The sequence below is a fragment of the Centruroides vittatus genome, unplaced genomic scaffold, assembly GCF_030686945.1.
Source record: "Centruroides vittatus isolate TY-2023 unplaced genomic scaffold, ASM3068694v2 contig_420, whole genome shotgun sequence".
In the NCBI taxonomy this organism is placed as follows: Eukaryota; Metazoa; Arthropoda; class Arachnida; order Scorpiones; family Buthidae; genus Centruroides; species Centruroides vittatus.
Genome location: NW_027122228.1, coordinates 118,885 through 141,609, shown reverse-complemented (window position 1 = coordinate 141,609; position 22,725 = coordinate 118,885). Strand labels below are relative to the sequence as shown.

Sequence of the window (22,725 nt, the reverse complement as noted above, 5' to 3'; positions counted from 1 at the left end):
ACATTGTTATAAATATTTTTATAACAATGTCTAAAACGTTAAAAAATTTTTAAAGATTCGAAAAGTTTTAAATGTCGCAAGCATTCGAAAGCTTTATATTCGAATGTGGAACTGTAATAAATTTTTCCTGAGGATGACCTATAAAAATTAGGTTGAAAACGTTAGAAATTAAAGATAGCAGTAAGCTCAGCAAGTGTTTTGGTGTTTGAGTATTATTAGAGGTAATTCTGCTGAGGAAGTAAAGATTATTTTTATACATTTCAATTTTTTAACCAAATGTTCAAACCGTTTTAAATTCAAATTGATGTTGCATATTGGTTCGATTATAGAACAATTGTAAACGTTTCAGAAAATTGATCAAATTGAAAACAGTTCATTTGATTCTAAGCAATTCTCATCATTCTCAGCGGTAGGTGTTATATAACAATTACTATAGTCGTCGAAATACTGAATATAAACGGTGTTTGCTTGCAAAATCCGCACGGGCAAAGTCTCGGGTAACAGATAGTCTACTAAATAAATCAAGGGTTAGGTGTGTTGTATAAAATTCAAATGTTTCATAAAATCTAAAACAAATGAGCAAAATAATTGCTTTGTTCAGGTTTTATTATGCCAATGTTTTTATTAAAAGAAATATTTTGTTGACAACTGATCACCTTCAGCTTACAATACTTCAATTAACAGAATAAGGATAGAATGTAGAAGAATGAGTATAAACCTAATTTGATACATGGCATCCTAACAAACCTGCAGAACTTAGTCAGGAACTTCTGCCCGTCCCTATTCCATTCTCACTGAAATTGGGTTACAAGTTTCTGATACTTTAATCTAAAAGATATATATTTCACTAGACAAAAAAAGTGACACACAAATAATTGCTAGTACTTTATTCTATCTGTCTTTTATAAAGCTTCTGGAATAAAGTGGTGATGGAATGTCAATATACTATCAAGTACGGACAGTCCGTCAATTGCTGTCTTAAGTTTATACATTGCCCTCTACAGTTTATTGAAATTCAAGTGAAAAAATATTACTATACTATTCATCTATAAAAGATTAAATATACTTTATAACTGTGATAAAGTATAGCATCTCAATCTTCTAAGTAAAAGTTCTCTACACAGTTCACTTTATACAATCTTTAATAATGTAAATTTTATACATTATTGAAATAACCATCAAGAATAATTTATAATAAATTTGTATTATATTTGAATTTAAGTAACTTTTTTGTTTATTTGTATTTAGTTCTTTATGAAAGATGTCCTGTAAGTCCGGAACCTCAAGTGTTATATTGATCTTTGTTTATTCTTTTACAGGTAAAGTGCGGCACTGAGTAAGGAGGAATTAACATATTATTCTAATAGTGAGAACTCAAATTCGGCATGAAGTTGCCATAGAGTTTAACAGGCTACTCCAGACTGCTTGTGTGTGGTTGGTGAGAAGTCTGGATGCAGCTTGTGTTTATCCATGAAAGAATAAAGAAAGATATGCATAACTCCTGTGGTCCACTGTGTAATGGAGAAAGAATAAAGAATGGTCTTGAATATATATAGGTTAAAAAAATATTCTAATTTAAAAGTATTACATGCATTAATATATAATTAAAAATTTTTATTTTATTAAAGATAATATAAACTTCAAACAATAATGTATATTTTACAATTATGTATTACATTCTTTCAGCTTTATGATGCCATCTTGCAAATGTTTCGGCTACTAAGAGTGGAAAAACTAATGTAGCATCTGCATAAACCTGAAATTCATAAATAATAAGATTTTTTTTTCTTAAAAAATAAATCACATTTTTTATTATATTGGTATATATATGTATATTATAAAATCTAAAAATTAAATTAATTGTTTATTCATTAGTTTATGCAGAATACCAACACACAAAGAATATAGAGTTGCACAATTACTCATTACAAGCCTTAATGTTGTGGACCAGTATAAGAGATGATGAATAATGCCATTGCCCGTACCAGAAAATAAATTATGTATTATACAGTTTAAACTGGTCTTCATATCACAATAAAATACCTTAAATATCCAGTAATAATTTAATTTTCGAATATTTTCAACCTGTTTATAAGATCTTCATCATGGTAAAATATTTTGAATCACAATGGAAAAGAATATACAATGGGTTCAAATTCAAAGATTGAATCACAAAATTTGTGGAATGCTCTGATTGGAGCTCATAAATAAATAGATTATAGTGTAACTGAACCATAAACCAGGTCGAGGTATCCCTCGTATAGCATGGTAGTTACGTTCCGAAAAAGTGCCAATTTTGCGAATCCTTACTATATCAAACAAAGGATTAATGCAAAACATGGAGGTTATGTTTAAGAGAAATAAATTATCGATTACTTTAATAAACATATTTCCAATTAATAATTAATTAACAATCACAATTAAAAGTACAGTATTATGCATGAATATTAATTTTAGTTAAACCGAGGGTGTTTTCTTTTTACAAGGTATTGTCGTCATCCCAGCTTTTTTGTTGATCTCGATCAGAAGTATCAGTAACATTTTCATATTTTTTATGGATGACAAAATAAAAATATGTTATTAATCAAAAATTTGTTATATCGGGTCAAATTTGTTGAGTCAAGTAACAAGGATGACTTTGTCTAGAATTTGTGTTCAAATATTAATTTGTTCGAGTATCGAGATACTGCTGTATTTCATTCATTTTATGAATGATTGCTTTTAACATGACTTCCAAAACTGGAAGTCATGTTATATAGGGCATACTGGGATACTTGAAAAATTCAAACAAAATAAATTAAAATAAAATAAACACAAAGCACTTGGAGCCATATAAACCATTCAGCTCATTTCATGCCTTCTAAGGTACAGTACCTCATACCATGATCACCGGGCATTGGAAATGATACTTTGGTCTTTGTTGTTAACTGTTAAGTCCTTTCTCGCCGATTTATAAATTTCAAGTTCTTACGTAGGTTTTAATGTGAAGAAAAAACACTTCAAATAATCGTAGCCTCATTCATGATGACTTTTATATCTGTTCCAGAGCATATGCAACCAACACAATAGTAGGTCATCTTTTCCTTATATACATTTCTTTAATTGTTGCAGAAAGTGACTGGGAAGTAGCACATATGTATTCCACTCTTGGTGAGTCTCTTTGTGTTATGAGTACATTACTGAGAATTTGATAATGGTCCTCAGTGATGAGCATAAGGACTTTTTTTGGTGGAAAACAGCTTTCAGAATCTGGCAGTCACTTCTCAACTGCCAAGACAGTGTGACATGAAACTGAACACACTACACCTTACACACTTTTCCAGCACTAGTTTAATCAAAACAAATGTTTTCGACTCCATTTAGAGGTCTGCCTTAGGTTAAAAACATATTAAAATACAAATTAAAGAAAAGAACCAAATTCTAATGGTAAAACTATAACTGCTATTTTTAAATTTACAAAATTCAAAAAACAAATGTCATTCTCTTGCCTTATTGGGTTATCAATCAGAGACTGCCATGCGTTGTATAATGTTTCTTTCTCCTTCAAATTAATGCATTCACTCTTTCTAGATACTGTTCTAGATACTTGGAATATTTCAATAGCTTACACTGATCATAACTTGTTGACATCAAACACCTGTTTTAAAAATTTAGCCTGGTCCCAACACACTGACATCCCAGCTCACTAGCAAACTGAGCAAGAGCTGTGGATAGACTATTTGTACAAACATCATATTTATGTTCCCTGAGCCTTTGGGTTAACAATATTTTAGTGATGCCTATGTACGTTAACTTTCAACCAAACCTATCATCTCATACTGGGATAATGTATATACCCTGGGGCTAACTGAGCTTTTTCTTTAATTTGTATTTTAATACATTTTTAACCGGAAGCAGACCTCTAAATGGGATCAAAAACGTTTGTTTTGATTAAACTAGTGTTGGAAAAGTGTGTAAGTTGTAGTGTGTTTAGTATATTTGTTCCCAGTTTTTCTACAAGTGCTTTGTTACATAGAACAACAACAATGCAAGTAAAGCTTGGTTATGCAGAAACCATATTATATTGGTTAAATACAATAAGTCTAAGGACATTACTATCATGAAAAGACAACATACATTGGGGAGCTCCAGGCATATATCAAATCCACAGAATACATTATGGCACGTGACAACACACTTGAGAAGTTGCAAAGCAGAGTGGTCTAGTTCTCCCACACAAACTTAGCATGCTAACTTCAGCACTGGTGTCCTCCCGTCAACACCTCACCTTTTTGCTTTTGCAAAAACACAAGCTTGGGAAATACTTGTTACAACTGGTAATTGATAAACACATTTCACACATTATTAAATTGGAAAGAGCCATCCAGAAATTTTTCATCAACAACGTGAGCACCTGTAAATATGGAGTAATTGATTCTCACAAGTTTATCAAAAGGTTACATAGCATATCCCTAATAAAAAAAGAATATGCCATCATGTTGGACTGTAAGTCATTATATCCTTCAATTAAAACAGAGCTTTGCTTCTGTCATCTGAGATTTCCTCTTTAGACACATTGTCAGTTCTGAAGCATTCCATAACTAAATATTAAATTGGCACATTTGTTATGTTCTTCATCCTTTTTCCATCACAAAGGTTGGGCTTACCTGCAAGGATACCTCACTCTCTAGTAGTCTTTGTGAGCCTGTTCTATGCTTCTTGGAAAACAACATTCTGCCATTTTAAATCCTGCAGATTCATCTTTATCTAAAGTATATTGTTCTCTTAATAATATGGCACCAGAAAATTAACCTCGTAAAATTTACTGAAGATATTAACAGCCTTACCCTCGACGAAATCAAGAGAGCAACGAATTGCCTCATTTTTAAATGTCCTTTTCATCCTCAGAGATAAACACCTTACGAGCACTGTATTTAGGAAACAGGCTACAAGTCGATCTTCATCTCTCGGAACTTGCACGCCCCCAAGGGACATCCAACTGGCCCGTAGCATGCAGAAAATAACACTAAACAAATTGCTAAATGGTCTAATTTAAAACCATCAAGTGAATATCTTGAGATGCAATTGTTATTCGAAAAACCAAATCTAAAATATGCTGAATTACATGTCAGAAACAAATCGTTTCAAGTGAAAAATACTACTCTGGAGGTTCTACACAGAAATAGGAAAACTGTGTTTGTTAAGTCAAAACATCAATACATTATCCATGTTTTAGAAAAATTATGCAATGATAGCAGAAAACAATAGTTTCTTTTATTGTGTGGAGCATAAACAGATAAAATTTCAAAACTTAATGTTATTAACAAGTATAAATCACAGTATTAAAATATTTTATAATAAAAATTTATGTATACTTGTCTGAATTTTTGATTTAAATATTCAATGACATCATATTTCCAGAAAAATTAATATATAAAGGAAAAAAACAAAGGCAATTTTAAAACATTTCCTACCTTTACAGGAGTTGCATTCTTCTTAATTTTTCCCCACGAAATAGCTTCATCTGGTCTTGCTCCAGAATCACTTCCATCAAATTCATTAGCAGTATTTATGTAAACTGAAAAATCTGCTCCGTTTCTCTATAAAATGATTTTTATGAATGTTTTAAAAATATACATTGGATACGTCGGAACACATTTATAAAATATTTTAAACTTAATTACATCAAAAAACAATAAAAAGTACATTCAATTAAAAATAATTTTACTTAATATTTTCAAATATTTGATTTTTAAAAGCTATTTTTTATTTTATGCCATTAAATGCATGATTATATTCTTAATTTTAATAAAAATTACATAAATTGGAGATTCATGTTCATAAATTATAGGAATATTTAACTTTGTTGTATTTTTACTGAGTATTTAAATATTTTATATCTAAACTAGCAGGTAGGCCCGGCGTTGCTCGGGCAAATGTAACGACAGCGAAGATTAAGATTATTACGTTATAGTCAACCTTACCCGTTTTCACAGAATGCAAGAATTGGGATCCCCCGTTTCCAGACTAATTAGAGAATTTTTAGATAGGTCTAAAAATATGTTCGATTTCCTGCAAAAACGAAAAACAAACTGCATCTGCATCTTGCACATTGCTTTCTCTTGACACTTCCATTGTTACTTAACGCTTCCATGGACAATGCAAGTGTTAAGCCTTCATCCTGTCCCTCTCCCCAGTGGGAGGAAGTTTCAAAAAATCCCTTCTTAGTGTGCGTTCTCGTGACGTACCCTAACTGTGTACCAAATTTCAACTTTCAACTCCTAATAATTTGGGCTCTGCACTGATGATTATGATTATTATTATTATCATCAACTCGTCTCGATTATATATATAGATGCTTTCGGTACATTGCTGGCTCACCTTCAGAAATGAAGTGTATTTTAAAAAACAACAGTAAACGTTAAGCATTCTAAAAATAACAGAGATGTCCGTAAGTCTTGGTACCATTTTAAAAGTTTCAGGAAGAAAATACAGCAACTTTAAGAAAACCAATAATTTAAGTAATGGAGAATTGTTTTTGGATCAACTTCTGCCCAGAATATCATTTGAAAATGCAGGATACAGGTAATGTTTGTTTCAAATGACACAGTGAGCTGGAGTTGTCCAAATAAAGGTTCAAAAATGTTTCTCCTTTACTTGAACTCAGAGATGTAGCATAGTTTCAATTAATGAAAAAGAAACTGTTCTTTTTATACTTGTAAAAACATAATGAAGTATTAAGTGAAGACAATTGACTATTCAGCATTCTTTTAGTCAATATTTACTCTGGTTATTACATCAGTTAAAACATGTTTTGACTGTTTTATCAACCAGATTAAAGAATTGAATAAAACATGTTAAACAGTTTAGTGTGTTCATTTAGCACTTCATTAGTGGACTTCACACGCATGCATTTAAGTGCATGATTTACAAGCCAAGCAGCACGTGTGTGAAATCATCCACGTGAAGGTGAATCTGGTATTCGGTCAGTCTTGTAGTCAGGTTGTTACGCAGGTGCACGCTTAAAAACATCCATGTGAAAATAAATCTAATGTGCAGTTGGTCACGTACACAAGTCTTATCAGTTTAACCGTTCTTGCATTTACACATACACATCTAACTGTGCAAAGTGATCACGGTAGATTCTTGTTGCTGAATTAAAGAATCTTTAACAGATTTTATAAATTTGTACAGAGACGATCCTTGCTTATAGCATGTCAAAAGTAAGGAATATGCCAACAAAAATATAGAAAATGAGGTCGGCAAATGACTGTAGTGGAACCTATATTCTTTCACTTAATCTAGTGCTTTATTTTATTTTTTTGGGTATTAACTGCTACATATATTCCAGCAGTAACAATAGCATGGACAAAATTCATTATTTGCACTTGTAACATTGTGCAATTAGAATGTGATTACACTTGAGGACGTGCCACTCGAGATTTCTGAAATGTTCAGCACTCCATGTACCATGCAGTCAAATGAGAATGCATGCTGTCTTGTCTTTAGATGTCCATTCCTGTGTCTTGCCATTCTGAACATAAGAAAAGTATGTGAATAAGAATGTGGTGTATTTTTTCACTAAACATTCTTGTGCATCACAGTCATATTGTCCCTATGCATTTGCAGGGATGGCCATTTAAGAATGTAATGTACAGTACATATAAAGGCTGCTATTGTGTTTTTAAAATGTATATATCTTAAAAATTTTAAAAAGACAAAAATAGTTTCATATTATACTTTTCTCAGTTGTAATTCTGGATATTTCTAAAGTTAAAACTTAATACTAAACAGTACATTTTTAAAATTCTTATTTTAATGTAACATACCATCAAATTGCTATTACATATATGATGTTTCACTACTCCTCCACCAATAATTATCATTCCTGTATTTACAGCTTTAACAGAGATTGTATTAATTCTTCTGATATCTATTTTAAAATAAAATTATACTACAATTAATTTATACTAAAAATGGGTCTATAAACATAAATGCATAAAATATAATTTTAAATAAAAGACATTACAGACAATAAAGTGCAGTGGGTCCATGGACCTAATATGTAGTTTCCGTGTGAGATATGTTGAGAGAAATAAAACAAAATTCAAGAGCAACATGGCATCTTTTATTGCACCATCTTAATTGATCACTTTGACACACATACTAATGGTTCATTGATGAATGCTGCCTACTGCTGCCAAACATGTTATGACTCATCACCTGCTGCCTCTAGTCATGGTATAGTATGTATATAATTATAAATTGCAATATCTCTGAAACTACTCACTATTTTGAAAAACCAAAAAAAAAAAAAAGTTCTTAATTAGTGTTACCACCCGTCAGGTTTTCACCCGGACAGTATCGGAATTGACTCACTGTCTGAATGAACTATTAACTTTGTCCGGGAATTTCGTAGAAATTGTGAAATTACAATGAAACAAAGTTCTTGCAAATATTGTTATAAATTTACACTATTTCAACAACAAAAGACCTCGCACTCACTGAAACTCATCTGCCATTCTGTCGTGTTGATGTGTGACGCGCAACCTGCCTCTCACCCTTTGTTTTTTTTCTTTTTGCTCTCATGTTACTCCTAGGCAAGTCCCTAGTCCCTAACTGTAACTGAACACGTTATTCTTCGCATTGTAAAATGACATTGCGCATGCATCAGGAACTTCTGTTCAAACAAACCTGACCTGCCGTCCGGGTCGGCGATTTTGTAAACGTGGCAACAATATTCTTAATTCTTCTTTCAATGATATCTAGATCATCACCTTTCTACAACCATTTGCTGCAGAGTTACAGACCATTACACACTACCTGCCAAGTGTGCCATTAAACATTGTTTATATCAAAAAAAAAATTAGAATAAAAAAATTTAATAAATAACACAATAACGACTTCTTCTAATAACGCAGTAGTGCGTAACACAGAGACACAGTCTAAAAACCTTTCACAATATTGTATACTTTTAGGTGTCAACCTGAAGGCCTCGGTGGAGGCCGAAAATGTTCGTTGGATCTCTATCGTATACAACCCCGTGAAAGATTTTTAGACTGTGTCTCTGTGTTATTTAATAAATAATAACCAATAAAATTAATCAGATCTAACAAAACTAGTTGTTAAGTAAATGTTAAAGAAAACATTCTTCCCAGTACAATAAAATAATAACATAGTAATTTGACTGACAGAAGAGAGTTTTCCTTTACAGGGCATTAAAACAATTAGTGATTTATTGTCATTAGTAGTAACAATTATTAGTCAGTGTGGGCTGTCCTGACAGTCTTCCCTGACCCTGAAATATAATACCTTCCTCTCAAATTTCACACATAGCAGATGTTAACAGTGTAAGTTGAGATAATTTACAGAGTTTTTGGAATTTGATATGTTTATTTTTGCATTTTTGGATGAAATTACAATAAAATGTACATAAAAATGCACTTTTGTCATTCTACCAGTACTTTGCATCATTAGAAAGAAGACAAAATGCAGAAATTAAACATATAATCTTAATTTTTGATGTAATACTGACAGATTCACAATTTTAGAATAAAAACTAGCTTCTGTGAGTTTTACGCGAGGGTTCTGGAGAGGGGTGTATAACCTCACTTAAACTGGCATTTCCTCGGGATAAAGCCGCACGCCAGTTTTTACCATACAGAAATATCCGATTTCGCCGTCTTCCCGGATGGATCGATACGCCGGACGATCCACAAAAATATGGTATTTAGAATCTACTTTTGTTTTATAAAGTTTTAGTGGATGAAGTTTATTTAAATTATGTTAAATAACATCATCATACTGATATTTAATTTTAAAATACAAAGATAAAATGTTTTAAATACCTTGTGCAATATCAACAATTAAACCAGGATTTTTGTAGCCATGAAAGTAAATCATATCACCTATTGAACCATCTGTCAAAGCTGGGCAGAATATAGGAATATTATTCTGAAATATATATAAAGAATTTGCTACATTAAGTACACAAATTTTTTAGTTTTGTATTGATGTTTTAATATTGAAAAATAAATAAAAATAATGTTATATTCATAAAAATTTATTAAGTAAAACTTGAATTTAATTTTATATTATGCAAAGTTAATATAGAAAAACTACTACAAGAAAATATTATCTGAATGCGAAAGTGCAATTATAGGACCTTTAATAATTAAGAGAAGTTTTGCAATAATTTATATCATTTTTTTAAAAACTCCTTTCATCCTGTGAACGCTAAGATGGTCTTTTTTTATACTCATTGTGGATCTGGCCAGGCTCACAACAGGGTAACTGGGTGATGAGGGATGAGCTCAACATATCCTGAATGGACAGCTCATGAAAGATTCTTGGAAAATTACTTATCTGGATTTGAATCCGGGTCTGTGGATTGGTGGGCTGACACCTTAATCATCTTGACCATAAGGTCATCAATTTTATATTTATATCATTATTTTATATGTATTTTTTTGTAATACTTATTTCTTTTCATTCTAAGACTAAATCTTGCTTAATAAACATACAAAAATAATTTTAAAAAATTAACAAAATTAATATGAGATTAGCATTTGAGAAGGCCCACCAATGGCCGAGCAGTTCTGTCCCTGAACATTGGGAGTTCGGTCGTGGATTTGTGCCTCACCAGGATAGGCCCAGTGGAGTTTTCCAGGTTTTCTTTACATCTGTAATGCCTGAATGGGGGGCCCGGTTACCCTTAAAACACCTCCCATAAGACATTTCTCCCTCGCGTAACAACACATATCCAGAGAAGGCAACGAGGAACAACTCTGGTACTAACTTCCTCCAGGACATCACTTGGTGTGCAAAGTAATCCGTACTAACCTCCATTGCGATCGTCTCCTCCCAGATCTGACTGTCCAGTGAAGATCTCTGTTAGACCGATCCGCGATCATGCAAACAGGAAAGAGGTAGGATGCTTCGTCGACTTTTGTAAACTCTCTCTCTCCCATAATGTGTTATTGGTGAATTAGGTAGATAGAATAAGCTTGTTGTCCTTTATACTTGGCTTGTTACTCCATATTATAATCCAACTCTTGTTACCATTGTTCAGATTAAAGTTGTTCATTAAATTTGTTCTTATTGAGTTTTCTAATGGTGGCTTTTACTCAAGTATCGCCGACTTCGCTCACTCTCCCACTTGGCCTGACAAGACAATCCCGGAACTTGGGAGAACACACACTGAAAAATGCCATCCACTGACAACTAGGGATTGCAATTGATGGATCCCTCATCCAGCAATCCAGTGCTGCAGATTCACAAATACTCAATTAACTTTCTAAATAATGGCGCAAAAGTCTATGTTGTCAGTGTTGCCGCTTTGCTAAGTGCGCTACTGCTCGGCGGCGAGAGCGATGTTGCCATTCTGTGCAGCACGTGCCACACCTCCTCTCTACACCGCACTGCCCGCCTTTTTACCTCTGCCGATCTAATTGCCAGTTGACTCTCCACTCTCACTAAATTAAGTGTCTTCACGCTAAACAAAATAAGTAGCTCCTCTCCTAGTCCTGGTGCATAATTCTAATTTACGGTCGGTTGGGACGTCAATGAAACATGTGACGAAACGCCGCTTCAGCTGCGAGACGCTGGCACTTTTTCGACTTTTTTCCCCGAGTAAATCCGGCGCGCAATAAAAATGTTATTTAATGCATTTTTTGCAGCTCGAAGAAATTAGAGAACTTGAATTTTTTGAAAAATTACGGAAAAATTGCGACTAAAAAAATGCCAGGGGGCACCTGTGACACGCCACGTGATCTTAAATGAAAATTGAATTATTTACCACAAAAACAGCTTCAATGATTTGGATCAAACTTGGTTAGTTTAGTGCTGCTTCAGCTGCTTGGCGATAAAATTTATCAGGTATGTAGTATGTATGTTTATAAATCAAAGTTTTTAATTAATTTTTTTCAAATATCAAGCCAGTTCAGTCAGTTCACAGTTAAATAATAATAATATAACTACAATTCGAATTCGTACTGAATAATGTCTCTTACAAAACCAAGTCAGCAATAGAAATGTGGTGAGAATGATGACAAAAAAAACTTGTGGGACTATTTTAAAAAACTGCATGATAGTCAAAGTGCAAAATGCTTATTATGTTCAAAAATTTTGCTGATTAGTAACCATTCAACAACAGGCTTAAAAGGCCATCTACAAAAGATACACTGCGTCAACATTAATTCTGCAAGCAGCAAATTACCGCTTGATAATACAGATACAGTAGTTCCCACAGCAATAGCAACTACATCAAAATATGTCAATGATCAGGAAGTAGATATTATACCGAACAAAAAGGCTAAGAAGAGTACTGACGCCTATTTTGTAAAAGAAAATTGGATGGAAGCCATGGTTACAAGGATGGTGTGCAAAGATGGTTTTACACCGAGTTCATTTTGTACATCATCCGATTTAAGACGTTTGTTCGCAAAAAATGGATTCCGATTGCCAACTTCTCCCAACACCATAAGATCGACGATTACCAATTACGCAAAAACTATTGAAGTGGATTTAATAAAAAAATTTGCAAATTTAAAAGAAAAGGATCAATGATTTTCGTTAAGCTTTGATGAGTGGACAACTCAAAAAAATCACAGATTCATAAATCTCAACATGCACCATAAAGAAACTCATTTTAATCTTGGCTTGATCAGAATTCACGGATCCTGCACTGCCGAACATTGCATTGAATTAGTGTCAGAACGGTTGAAAAAATTTGGCTTAAACTTTGAAACCGACACCATTGGTATCACTACTGATGGCACAAGCTTTATGGTGAAAGTTGGTGGACTCTTGCCTTGCTATCAGCAACTGTGCTTTGCACATGGAATCCAGTTAGCTGTGGTAGACGTTCTGTATAAAAAGAAGGATCAAAAACAAGTAGAACACACAGAGATAGACGAAAGTGACGAATATGATGATGAAGACACGGAGACCAATGAAGGCTTAGTAGTCATTGAACCAACACAGATAGAACCTGAAGTGATTCCACAATACAGTGAACTTCTTAAAAAGTGTGAAAAGTTGTTAAGACTTTTAAAAAATCACCAACCAAAGATGATATGTTTTTGCAAAAATATGTAAAAGAAGTGAAGAGCAAAGAATTGAGCTTGATTCTTGACTGCAGCACTAGGTGGAACAATCTCCTCAGCATGCTGGAACATTTCTATAGTGTAAAAGTTTGCATTGATAAAGCCTTAATAGACACTGGCTCAGACACTAAATTCTTCTCTGACGAGTGGTCACTAATCAATGAGTTGATCACCAGTCTTCAACCAGTTAAACTGGCTGTAGAAGCTCTCTGTAGAAGAGAGTCGAGTTTGATAACTGCTGACACAACCCTGAAATTTGTCTTAGACAAACTAAAAAGCCAGGACACGATCTTGAGTACCGACCTTTCCGAGACACTCCGCAAAAGAATCAGAGAACGGCGTCTTACCGAGGTCACAGGAATGCTAATTTACATACAGAACCCGAAGAAGTATCGCAAAAAGTTAGAAAGCCCGATTATTCTTTCACAATGCCGAAAAAAATGTAATGCGCCAGGAGATGAAAAATATGCTGAATCGTGTAAATACATATGTAGTGGAACCAGCAGCAATGACAGAGAAGATTATGGAGGTGGGAAACGATGATCCAGATAACTTGTATTCCCCGAATTTCACATTGGAACAAGAATTGGAGATCCAACTAAAGCGTGAGAAAGAAAACTCCATGAAATGGAAAGAAACTAGTACTGAGAAGGACTATGATAAGTTATTAAAAAAGGAAATGGCTGTTTATGAAGGTAAGGGAGTCAGAGGAAAAAACTTATCTTTGATTTATGATTATTTGATGACCCTGAAACCCTACTAGCGTAGAGGCTGAAAGGACCTTCTCTGTAGTGGGATATATATGCAGTTCATTCAGAAGTAGGTTGGGAGACAACACGATCAATACTATTTGTTTTTTGAGATCCTACTTCAAGAAAAGTCAAACTCGCTACTAACACTAGTAATCTTACTTACTCATTACTAACACTAGTAATTAAATTACTTATAAATAACTACAGACTGATATGTAGAGTTTATATAAGTAAACTGATAAGACTGATAGCCACTTAGCCACTGATTATCCATCCTTACATTATTATAATATAATATATTAATGTAAATTAATTAGTAGAATTACCTTTGCTATTATTTAACTTAAAGATTACATTATAATTAATAATCTAACTAAACATTTAAAGTTAATTATCTCTATCTCAAGTGTTAAACTGAACCAAAGTTAAGTTTACTACCTAAATGTGTAAGAAGTTTTACTGATTTATAGTGACCAGTCTAAATTACAAAAGTTTCTTAAGTATTTCTTTAAAAAAAACCATAAAATGCTGGATAGATAGATAGATAACACTTTATTGCACCAAAAATACATCCGTGCTGGATCCATGCCAAAATGATGTTGGTCCAGCAAAAATCCAGCTGGATTGAAAACACTGCTGGATTGCAATCCCTACTGACGATGTGAGCAGTTTTTACCACACCGTCACCGGTAAACGGGTTAACGGACATCACGGGAGTGCAAAAGTAAATGGGTGCAGTCAGACGTGGATGCAGAAAATGACTGCATTGCACAGACGGCCTTCTATATCATCTGTAATACTCTCACGACAGAGCATGACCAGTGCATGTTGGGAGACACGCTCGACACTTACAGTACAAGCACAGACGGCCTTCTATATCATCTGTAATACTCTCACGACAGAGCATGACCAGTGCATGTTGGGAGACACGCTCGACACTTACAGTAATCAGACAAACGCAAAAACAACAGACATTGTAATGATGTTTCGAAGGAGTGTCAGGTTGGCGCTGTTCCTGCAAAAGGTTGTACAGAACCCGTGTATTTTAAAAAATGAACTTTGATACTAGTAAAATGATTATACAAAATAGTGAGAGGCCGGAATTGTGAGACACTTCATCCAAACTTTATATAGACAGAAATAAGAAAAGAAAAAGCCGGTTTCAATCAAGGGATGTACCCAATATTGCGTACGACTGTTTTGTTTTTAAATATTTCTGCGTGTAATAGAAAAAACCAGCACATTACAATTTATATTTACATATACACATATAAAATAAAATGACTACTAACACGCATCATGGAATATAGTACACAACTGAGCCCACAACCCTAATTTTTCACGTCCGTGAGTTGTAAAACAGCATCTATCCGTTTCGATGTTTGTCTGCCATTAGCCTTAAGTTTTACCTTACTTTGGTTCTAAAAAGCATATTTTGATAAAAGTTTACATAATTTGTACCTAGGTGATAAATAAATAAAATATATAAATGCCTACCTCAAATAATTAGCACTTTTATTAAAAAGCTATATTTTCAACCAAACAAAAGACATTTAACAATTCATTCTATTAAGTGTTGTAAGTTAATAATGATCAGAGGTTTGGCTAAAATGCTAATACAATAGACCCATGAATTCCGTGTTGTACAAGTCACTTAGATTTTACAAATACACGAGTTGTTCACAGGCCGGCACTTGTGCAGTTTGGAGGGTACGGCTGTTTGAAAGGTTTTCTTCCATAAAATTAATTGATTCTGGACTAATTTGACTCGAACATTTCCAAATCACGTATAATTTTTTGCGAATAATCCATATAAACTACGCTATAAACAAAAAATTGTAGGAATACTTACCGAGTGCACACCGTTCGAAGACGCCATTGCTTAAGCTTGTTTTCGTTGCGGAGCGGCTCGTCGAACGGCGTACACGTTTCTTGATAAGTTATTCTTTCTGCGAAAAATTCGCCGAACTTTGGGGACATCATTAATAGAAATATAATTTTTACGGCCGTTGAATAATAAATGTGTTTTAGTAGGTCCGCCGCTCGTTTAAACTCAATGGTTTGTGCAACGTCCACTATTGGTCCAGATTCGACCAATCCTGTCGAGACACGAGTCGGCCATGACAATCTATCTCATTCTTTAACGTGTTATACGAGCCTCTTTTAGCATGTTGTGTTATACGAATACGATCGCAATTTTTCCACCACGTTATACGAATCCGTGTATAGGGGGGTGTACTGTACTTACAATAAAAATATCTGTTACCTGAATTAAGCATTTATTATATTTATTTATTTATGCATATTTTCAGTTAAATTCTGGCATAAATTTAACGTACAACTCATCCACAATAATAAATCATTTACAACTGATGTGAAAATTAAAATTTTAACTTAATACTGATTCTTCCTAACGTATTTATTATTTAATGTTTAAAAATAAATTAGAATTTACCTTTGCTGCCCAATAGCATATTGATTCCGGATTATTTATCCTTTCACCAAATCGAGTAATCATTGAGGAAGGTGACCAGATTTTCCCCTAAAATGTTAAATTTGTCACATAACAAAATAAACTTTCTAATAAAATTCCAATTAATTTACCATATTTTTCTGTTCTTCAAGCATTTCATCAAGAACAGGAATAATCCAATTTTCAAATTCACAATAATTATCATTAGGAACTAAAAGATTTCCTATTCGGTTTATTCCTTGATCTCTGGAAATTAATATTTATTTTTTACTTTCAAAACAAAATTTATCACAGCAACAAATAGGATCATCATCACATAAAAGAGAGCAATATTTTTTCATGTTTGCATCTAAACAACAGAACTACGAATTAAAATGATTTGTATAAGTAGAAACATTCAAATATGGAGAGCAAGTCTAAATTACATTACTAATTCATGCTTGTTACAGAATAGAATTTGTAAAATAGAGTACATTGCATTAATGTTATTGGTAAACAAATATCAGTTTACCAGGTGTTAGATAAAAGGGTTTGTTAAAGAAACTTTTAAACTGTAAATCCAATTAAAACTATTTTTCTTTGAAAGACAGCAAACTCTTAGGAGACTCAAGTCTTTCAACTGTATGTCGTCCACCATTAGAAATCAATAAGACAAGTAAAGTAATCTTCTAACAACAAAGTTTTAATTGTTATAAATAAAACTCATCAACCTTATTGTGAAAATTGTTATGTCACTAATGTTTTCAGTCCACACCTAAAACTTTCCTCACATAGAATTCCCTAAAAAATCTATTGTTTCCAGTGTTAGCATTCTATTTTGGAATGCATATAACACTTTGATGTATTCGAATTTCGAATGTTTTCTGTTTTAAAAGTTTCTCTTTCATTATCCAATCAGGTGTGCCTACTTGTTTGCTATAACGTCGGGTCATATACAGCTTGCCATGCATTTGAGATTTGTTTTTTGTCTTTAAAATTGATAGATAGGCCCTGGTAGTCTGCTGTAAATATCTACAATGCTTGTAAATTCTTAATTTTAAGATATTTAGTTGTCTAAAAAGTTATGCATCCAGACAGAATTGTCAGATTACTGCAAAACTTGGCATATAGCTATGATTCACAGAGCTACGTAAATTATTATGGTTGTGGTCCAATTACATACTAGGTAATGCAACTAGAGTCCTTAAAAGTGCTACTTCAACAGCCTATAAAAAGACTCGCAGAGGCTTATTGGTTACGGAATTTTCAGTGTACACGTTGTTTGAGTTTTCCTTCACCAGACATGCTTCTATGACACAGTCAAAAACATTATGCACAATTGATGGAGTTTGAGAAAGCGACATAATCAGACTGAAGAAAACAAGATAATTATGTAACTGAACTGCTTGCCATGTGGGCCACTCTGACCTCTGACTCAGATATTTGAACAGTGGATACATAAGGACAGCATTACTCAACTGTTTTAGATCCAAGGAGCACTAAAGTGCCTGAAAAAATTCTACGGACCATTAAGTTATGTAGGCCTAATTTGTTTTAAACCTGTGGGTATTACCAACATTTGGGATATATTGCACCATTTATTACATAATAAATATAAAAATATGTTTTAAATACATAAATAAAAATAATTTATTAAATTGGAAGTAAACTATTAAAAGTAAATCATCATTGAACAAAGTTTTAATGTTTATTAATTTAAGTCTGCTTGTGCCATCTTTGCAACCATAGGTTAAGAATTACTATATTAGGATATCTGTATATAATGAGCTAGGCTCTGGACACACCAAAATTATTGTTCTTACACATGATTAAAATCAATAAGATATAAAAACAGGCTCAAAAGTGACACCATGTAAATCTTTTATATAATATTTGTAATTTTAAATCTGAAATGGCTATGGCCATCTATTTTATCTGAGTTTTCAGTTGTCTAAGGTAGCATTAGTCCACATTACCTTAGATAATTCAGGTTCTATAATTATACACATACAAACACAAATATTAATTTTCGAAAACAATAACATTTTTCTATTTACAGTCTTTCCAGAATGAATGTTACCATTTTAAATTACTGTAATTATGTTAATTATTATGTGAGAAGTAAGTGATGTACACCAATAAATAGAAAAACTGTCCCATCTGCATTCAAATGTGTTGTCTACTGCCTCTAGGAAGCACCATAAACAAAAATGGTAACTATGCAACAGAGGTGTTTTGTGTTTTGCAGTTCACAAAGTTACAATCACTCATCATTGTGCAATATGAATAACCTGCAGGAGCTATAGAATTGTGGCTGCTGTGGGAGGAGTGAGAACTATACTATAGTAAACATTGGAAGAATTTGAGTATTGGTTGGATGTGTGCTGTGTAACACAAAGTGCACACATTGAGAAACTGTAATGAGCAAATGTGAAACTTTGATAGTTTTCCAATGCTTTAATGTATATTACAATGTTCTCAGATAATAGTTAACATAATTACAATAATTTAAAATGGTAGCATTCTTTTTGAAAGACCCTGTATTTAGCATACTTCTCATTGATTTATATAAATAAAAAGTATGATATATACACCTAACTCTTTTTTATATTGTCTTTTTTTTACATGCTGTTTTGAGGAACATATCTTTCGAGTAAAACAAATTGGGTGTATTATTATGTCGTTTTTATTTTCAGCCGAGCCAAGCAATGAATTATTGCATGTAATAATGTCATATATATTAACATTTACCTAAGTGTAGCTCCTTTTAGAAAGAAATCACCTATAAATGTTGGTGCCATACATTTAATGAGATCTTCTTCAACTCCACCGGCAGTTGTAACCAAGCAATCAATCTAAAAGTTACATTGTATTAAATTTATTAAAATAATATAAAATCTCACAAATTCTCAAATTATATACCATTTTATGTTGAACTAAGAAACGTATTGTATCACGAACACCGGCAGAAGACATATTTGACGTATAACCTAAAAATATTGTACAATTTGACTTTCTTCTGATGAATGGATCCTCATCTAGCATTTCTTGTTTATCTTCTGGAAGTGGTTGATGTCGTGTTTTAAGCTAAAAAAGAAAAACTCTTTAAATTTCATCATTCCTTATAAAAAGTAAAATAGAAATGAATTTACCATTTTGTTTACTTCTTCTACAGCTAAGCCAAAATTAGTTGCTTGAAAACCGGATGTTCTGTATGATTGCAAGATGTCATGGTAATCAATACCTTGATTGAAATCATAACCTTTTACTTTTAAAGTATTTTCAGGAATAGGCGTACTTTTAACAAAAGTAGCATCAACAGCAATTGATGGGCAATCTTTTAAACTATCTACAAAATTAAAATTATGTTTTTAATTACTTAATAATAATTGAGAAATGTTTAATTTCTTTCGATAATGATCTAATGATAAAATTTGTAAAGTTGAATGAGTTAAATGAATTATTAACGTGTCGGTTATGAAATACTAATCCCTCTCAGTATGCACACTTGTTAAATTGTGGATTAAAAGGTCAAATAATAAAAATAACTGCCTGTTTTATGCAATGTGAAAAAATATTTCAGATAAGAATGCACTAGCAATATTTACAAATTTGAGTTTAGAAACATCCTTTTATTTTGGTAAATGAATCGGTCACAACAATAATAATAACAACAACACTCTCGCTTAACTCATTCAACTTTATGAACATATCCTAAATTACAGTACAGTTTATCAACACATTTTATACATGGTTTAGACCAGGGGTCAGCAAACTTTTTCACAGCAAGCCAGATAACTGAGAGAGTGACAAGCGCACGTCGCATACCATTTTGTTCAATACAATACACTGAATACACAAAAAATAAAGACAACGAACATTTATTTACCAAAAAGTTATCAAATGCGGCAACATCGGCAATAAGATAGTTTTAAACACAGCAATGCAAGTTAAAACACGATCGCCGCAGCAGACTCGTAATCACTTTTCTTAGAAACTTCATTGCAAGTACTTACATAAAAAGCATATAAATAATTATATTTTAGCTCATTTGTGGCACAGTCCAGCAGCGGGCTAAGTGAACCGACCTCGCAGACCGGATCCGGTCCACAGGCCGTAGTTTGAACCCTGGTCTAAGCAATTTTAATTCATAATTTAGGACAAACTATAATTGAAAACTTCTAAATTTTGTATTTCCTTAACATACAAAACTTACAATAAATTCTTTTTTTAGGAATAATCAATTTCATATTGAACCAATCCCGACTTATCTCGACTTGCTAAAATATAAAATGTCTCAAAATAAATAAAATAGTTTTAAAATTAACTATAGATGTTTTATTACACAAGAAAATCCTACGTACTAGGCCTAAAAATGAAAAATAAACAAATACAAATGATTAAAAAATTCTCTATAAGTTTTAGATCACAGAAGGACAAAGTTCTACATGGACATACAAAAAATAAGGCTTTGACAACATAGATCAGATGTCTGTACAGCTAAGGAGATTCTGATACTATAAAAAGAGTCACAAAATAAGAATGCTTAAATAGGATGGGAGGAAGCATTTATTATTATGCCAATCTTCAAATAATGCCTCCTAGAACCAGTGGCGTAGCGAACACAACCGGTGCCTGACACTTTATTGGCGCCCCCTCCCCCCTTCCAGAAACACAAATAGTTAGTCTTGGAGACCATTTGGGTGCCCGGTGCACGATACACCCCGTTGCACCTCCCTCGCTACGCCACTGCCTAGAACAGCAGAGGAGCAAACTGTAGTGATAAATGAGCAATCAATAATTAATAAAATATGGATATGTTGTTCTTCAAAATGTTTTATCCTTGGATCCATGGAAGTGAACATTGCAGCAGGATGTATACAAATAATAACTTCTGTTACAGTATAAAAGATTGAAGTGTTTGTACTAAACACAAAACAGTTTAATGTTCTTATATTTTGCTTTTGACCTGTTTATTATTATGTACTATATACAATATTATGTCAAATTAGTACTTTAATGTTTTAATTAATTTAATTTTCTATGTGCCATCTTAGAAAATGTTTTGTCACTGGATACAATGCTTATGCAACTATTTTACACACATTATAACACTGTTCAGTTTTATTTTTGACAAATTTTGAAATAAAACACTTGAGGATAAAGTTTAAAGGCTTTGAAAATGTTTATATAATGATAATTAAATATATAATTTCAATTTCTTTTTAAAGAATTAAACTTTTTTAATTTAAAATTTAAAAAATATAATAAGTTATGAGAATTAAAAGCTGTATTTACTATTTATAAATATACAAATATATATAAAAAAACCATTTAAAACAATCTAATAGTCTGATAACAAAATTTTTATTTGTAATTAAAATTTCTGTTAATGTGCAAGAAGCCTAAACTCAATTAACTTCAACAAAATAAGACGAATTACATTAAACACATTATTATTTTCGGTTGAATTAGTGACGAAAATGCAACACAACATTAATTTCACTTTCGTTTTCACGTGTCAGACGATAACCAAACCGAATTAAAAATTAAAATAACTTACGAGGATTACGATTATTTATAATTTCGAAAGCTACATAAACTTCTATAGCATATATAATTACCATTAACTTCCATTATCGATCTCGAAACGAATGCACACGTAAACGAACCCCGCGAAACGATACGATGCGAAACACGTGTGTTTGATATAGCCTCGTCGACCGACCAACCGACCGCCGTAAACCTCGCACCCAAACAGCTTGAGCCGAGCGGATCAGCCACTGATTGTTCGGTTGTAGTTAACGATTAACACCTAAACTTTTAGATTTTTATGTCTTTTTGGTAAGATTCTAGGTTTGCCTGAGGTGGGCGGAAACCCCCAAATTGTAGACCCTCGTGCGACGGAAAAAACAAATTTTTCATATATTATGTAGGTGTCACGTGACCAGAAATGACGTAGGTATAGTCCTCATCACCCGATCGGACGATGTCGCGCGGTCCGATTTTCGGGGCTATATCTCGTGAAGTGTCGCCTGTAGGGGTATGGTTCATTAGACATTATTTGATCGCATAGGGGTCTACAATTTAGGGGTTTCCGCCCCCCTCAGGCAACCCTAGAATCTTACCTGACCGTCACTAGCTAGGGTAATAGAAAACCTTCTATTTCAGCTCAATCGATATTTCAAGGCTGCAAGTGCACTCGAGGTTGGAGTAATTAAATACATTACCAAAGAAGATCCGTCTCCACTAGGGTTTCTCGTTTCCCGGTCTTTTGCTTGTCCCGGAATTCCGGGATAAAAGTGAACTGTTTCCCGGAATGCCCTTTCCAATTGAATTCATGTGATTGAAATCGTGTTTAATGCATTTAAGAGAAAACAGATGTTATATGTTTTTTCACCTGTAGCAAGGAGGATTTCTAGTTCGTTTTCGAGAT

The 22,725-nt window shown here is 33.0% G+C and overlaps 2 protein-coding genes across 2 annotated transcripts in view; one reads left to right on the top strand and one right to left on the bottom strand.

Moving 5' to 3' along the window:
- LOC136976733 (uncharacterized) overlaps positions 1–22,725 on the top strand; it is a 128,381-nt gene that overhangs the window by 32,145 nt on the left and 73,511 nt on the right. The window lies entirely within an intron of this gene.
- On the bottom strand, positions 1,570–22,011 carry Dhps (Deoxyhypusine synthase). The gene is made up of 10 exons (XM_067272099.1): positions 21,914–22,011; positions 19,442–19,638; positions 19,212–19,376; positions 19,041–19,144; positions 16,442–16,556; positions 16,293–16,379; positions 9,828–9,933; positions 7,809–7,912; positions 5,454–5,579; positions 1,570–1,756 (listed from the first exon to the last, which is right to left on the bottom strand). The coding sequence occupies exons 1-10, from the start codon at positions 21,924–21,926 to the stop codon at positions 1,673–1,675; spliced, it is 1,101 nt and encodes a 366-aa protein (XP_067128200.1). The 5' UTR covers positions 21,927–22,011; the 3' UTR covers positions 1,570–1,672.

What these genes read in the sequence shown, in the direction of transcription:
- Dhps (XM_067272099.1), bottom strand. An exon ending in TCTTAGTTCAACATAAAATG is followed by an intron (nt 19,145 to 19,211) that starts GTATATAATTTG and finishes TGTAACTTTTAG; the next exon opens with ATTGATTGCTTGGTTACAAC. An exon ending in AATTGTTGATATTGCACAAG is followed by an intron (nt 7,913 to 9,827) that starts GTATTTAAAACA and finishes ATTTTAAAATAG; the next exon opens with ATATCAGAAGAATTAATACA.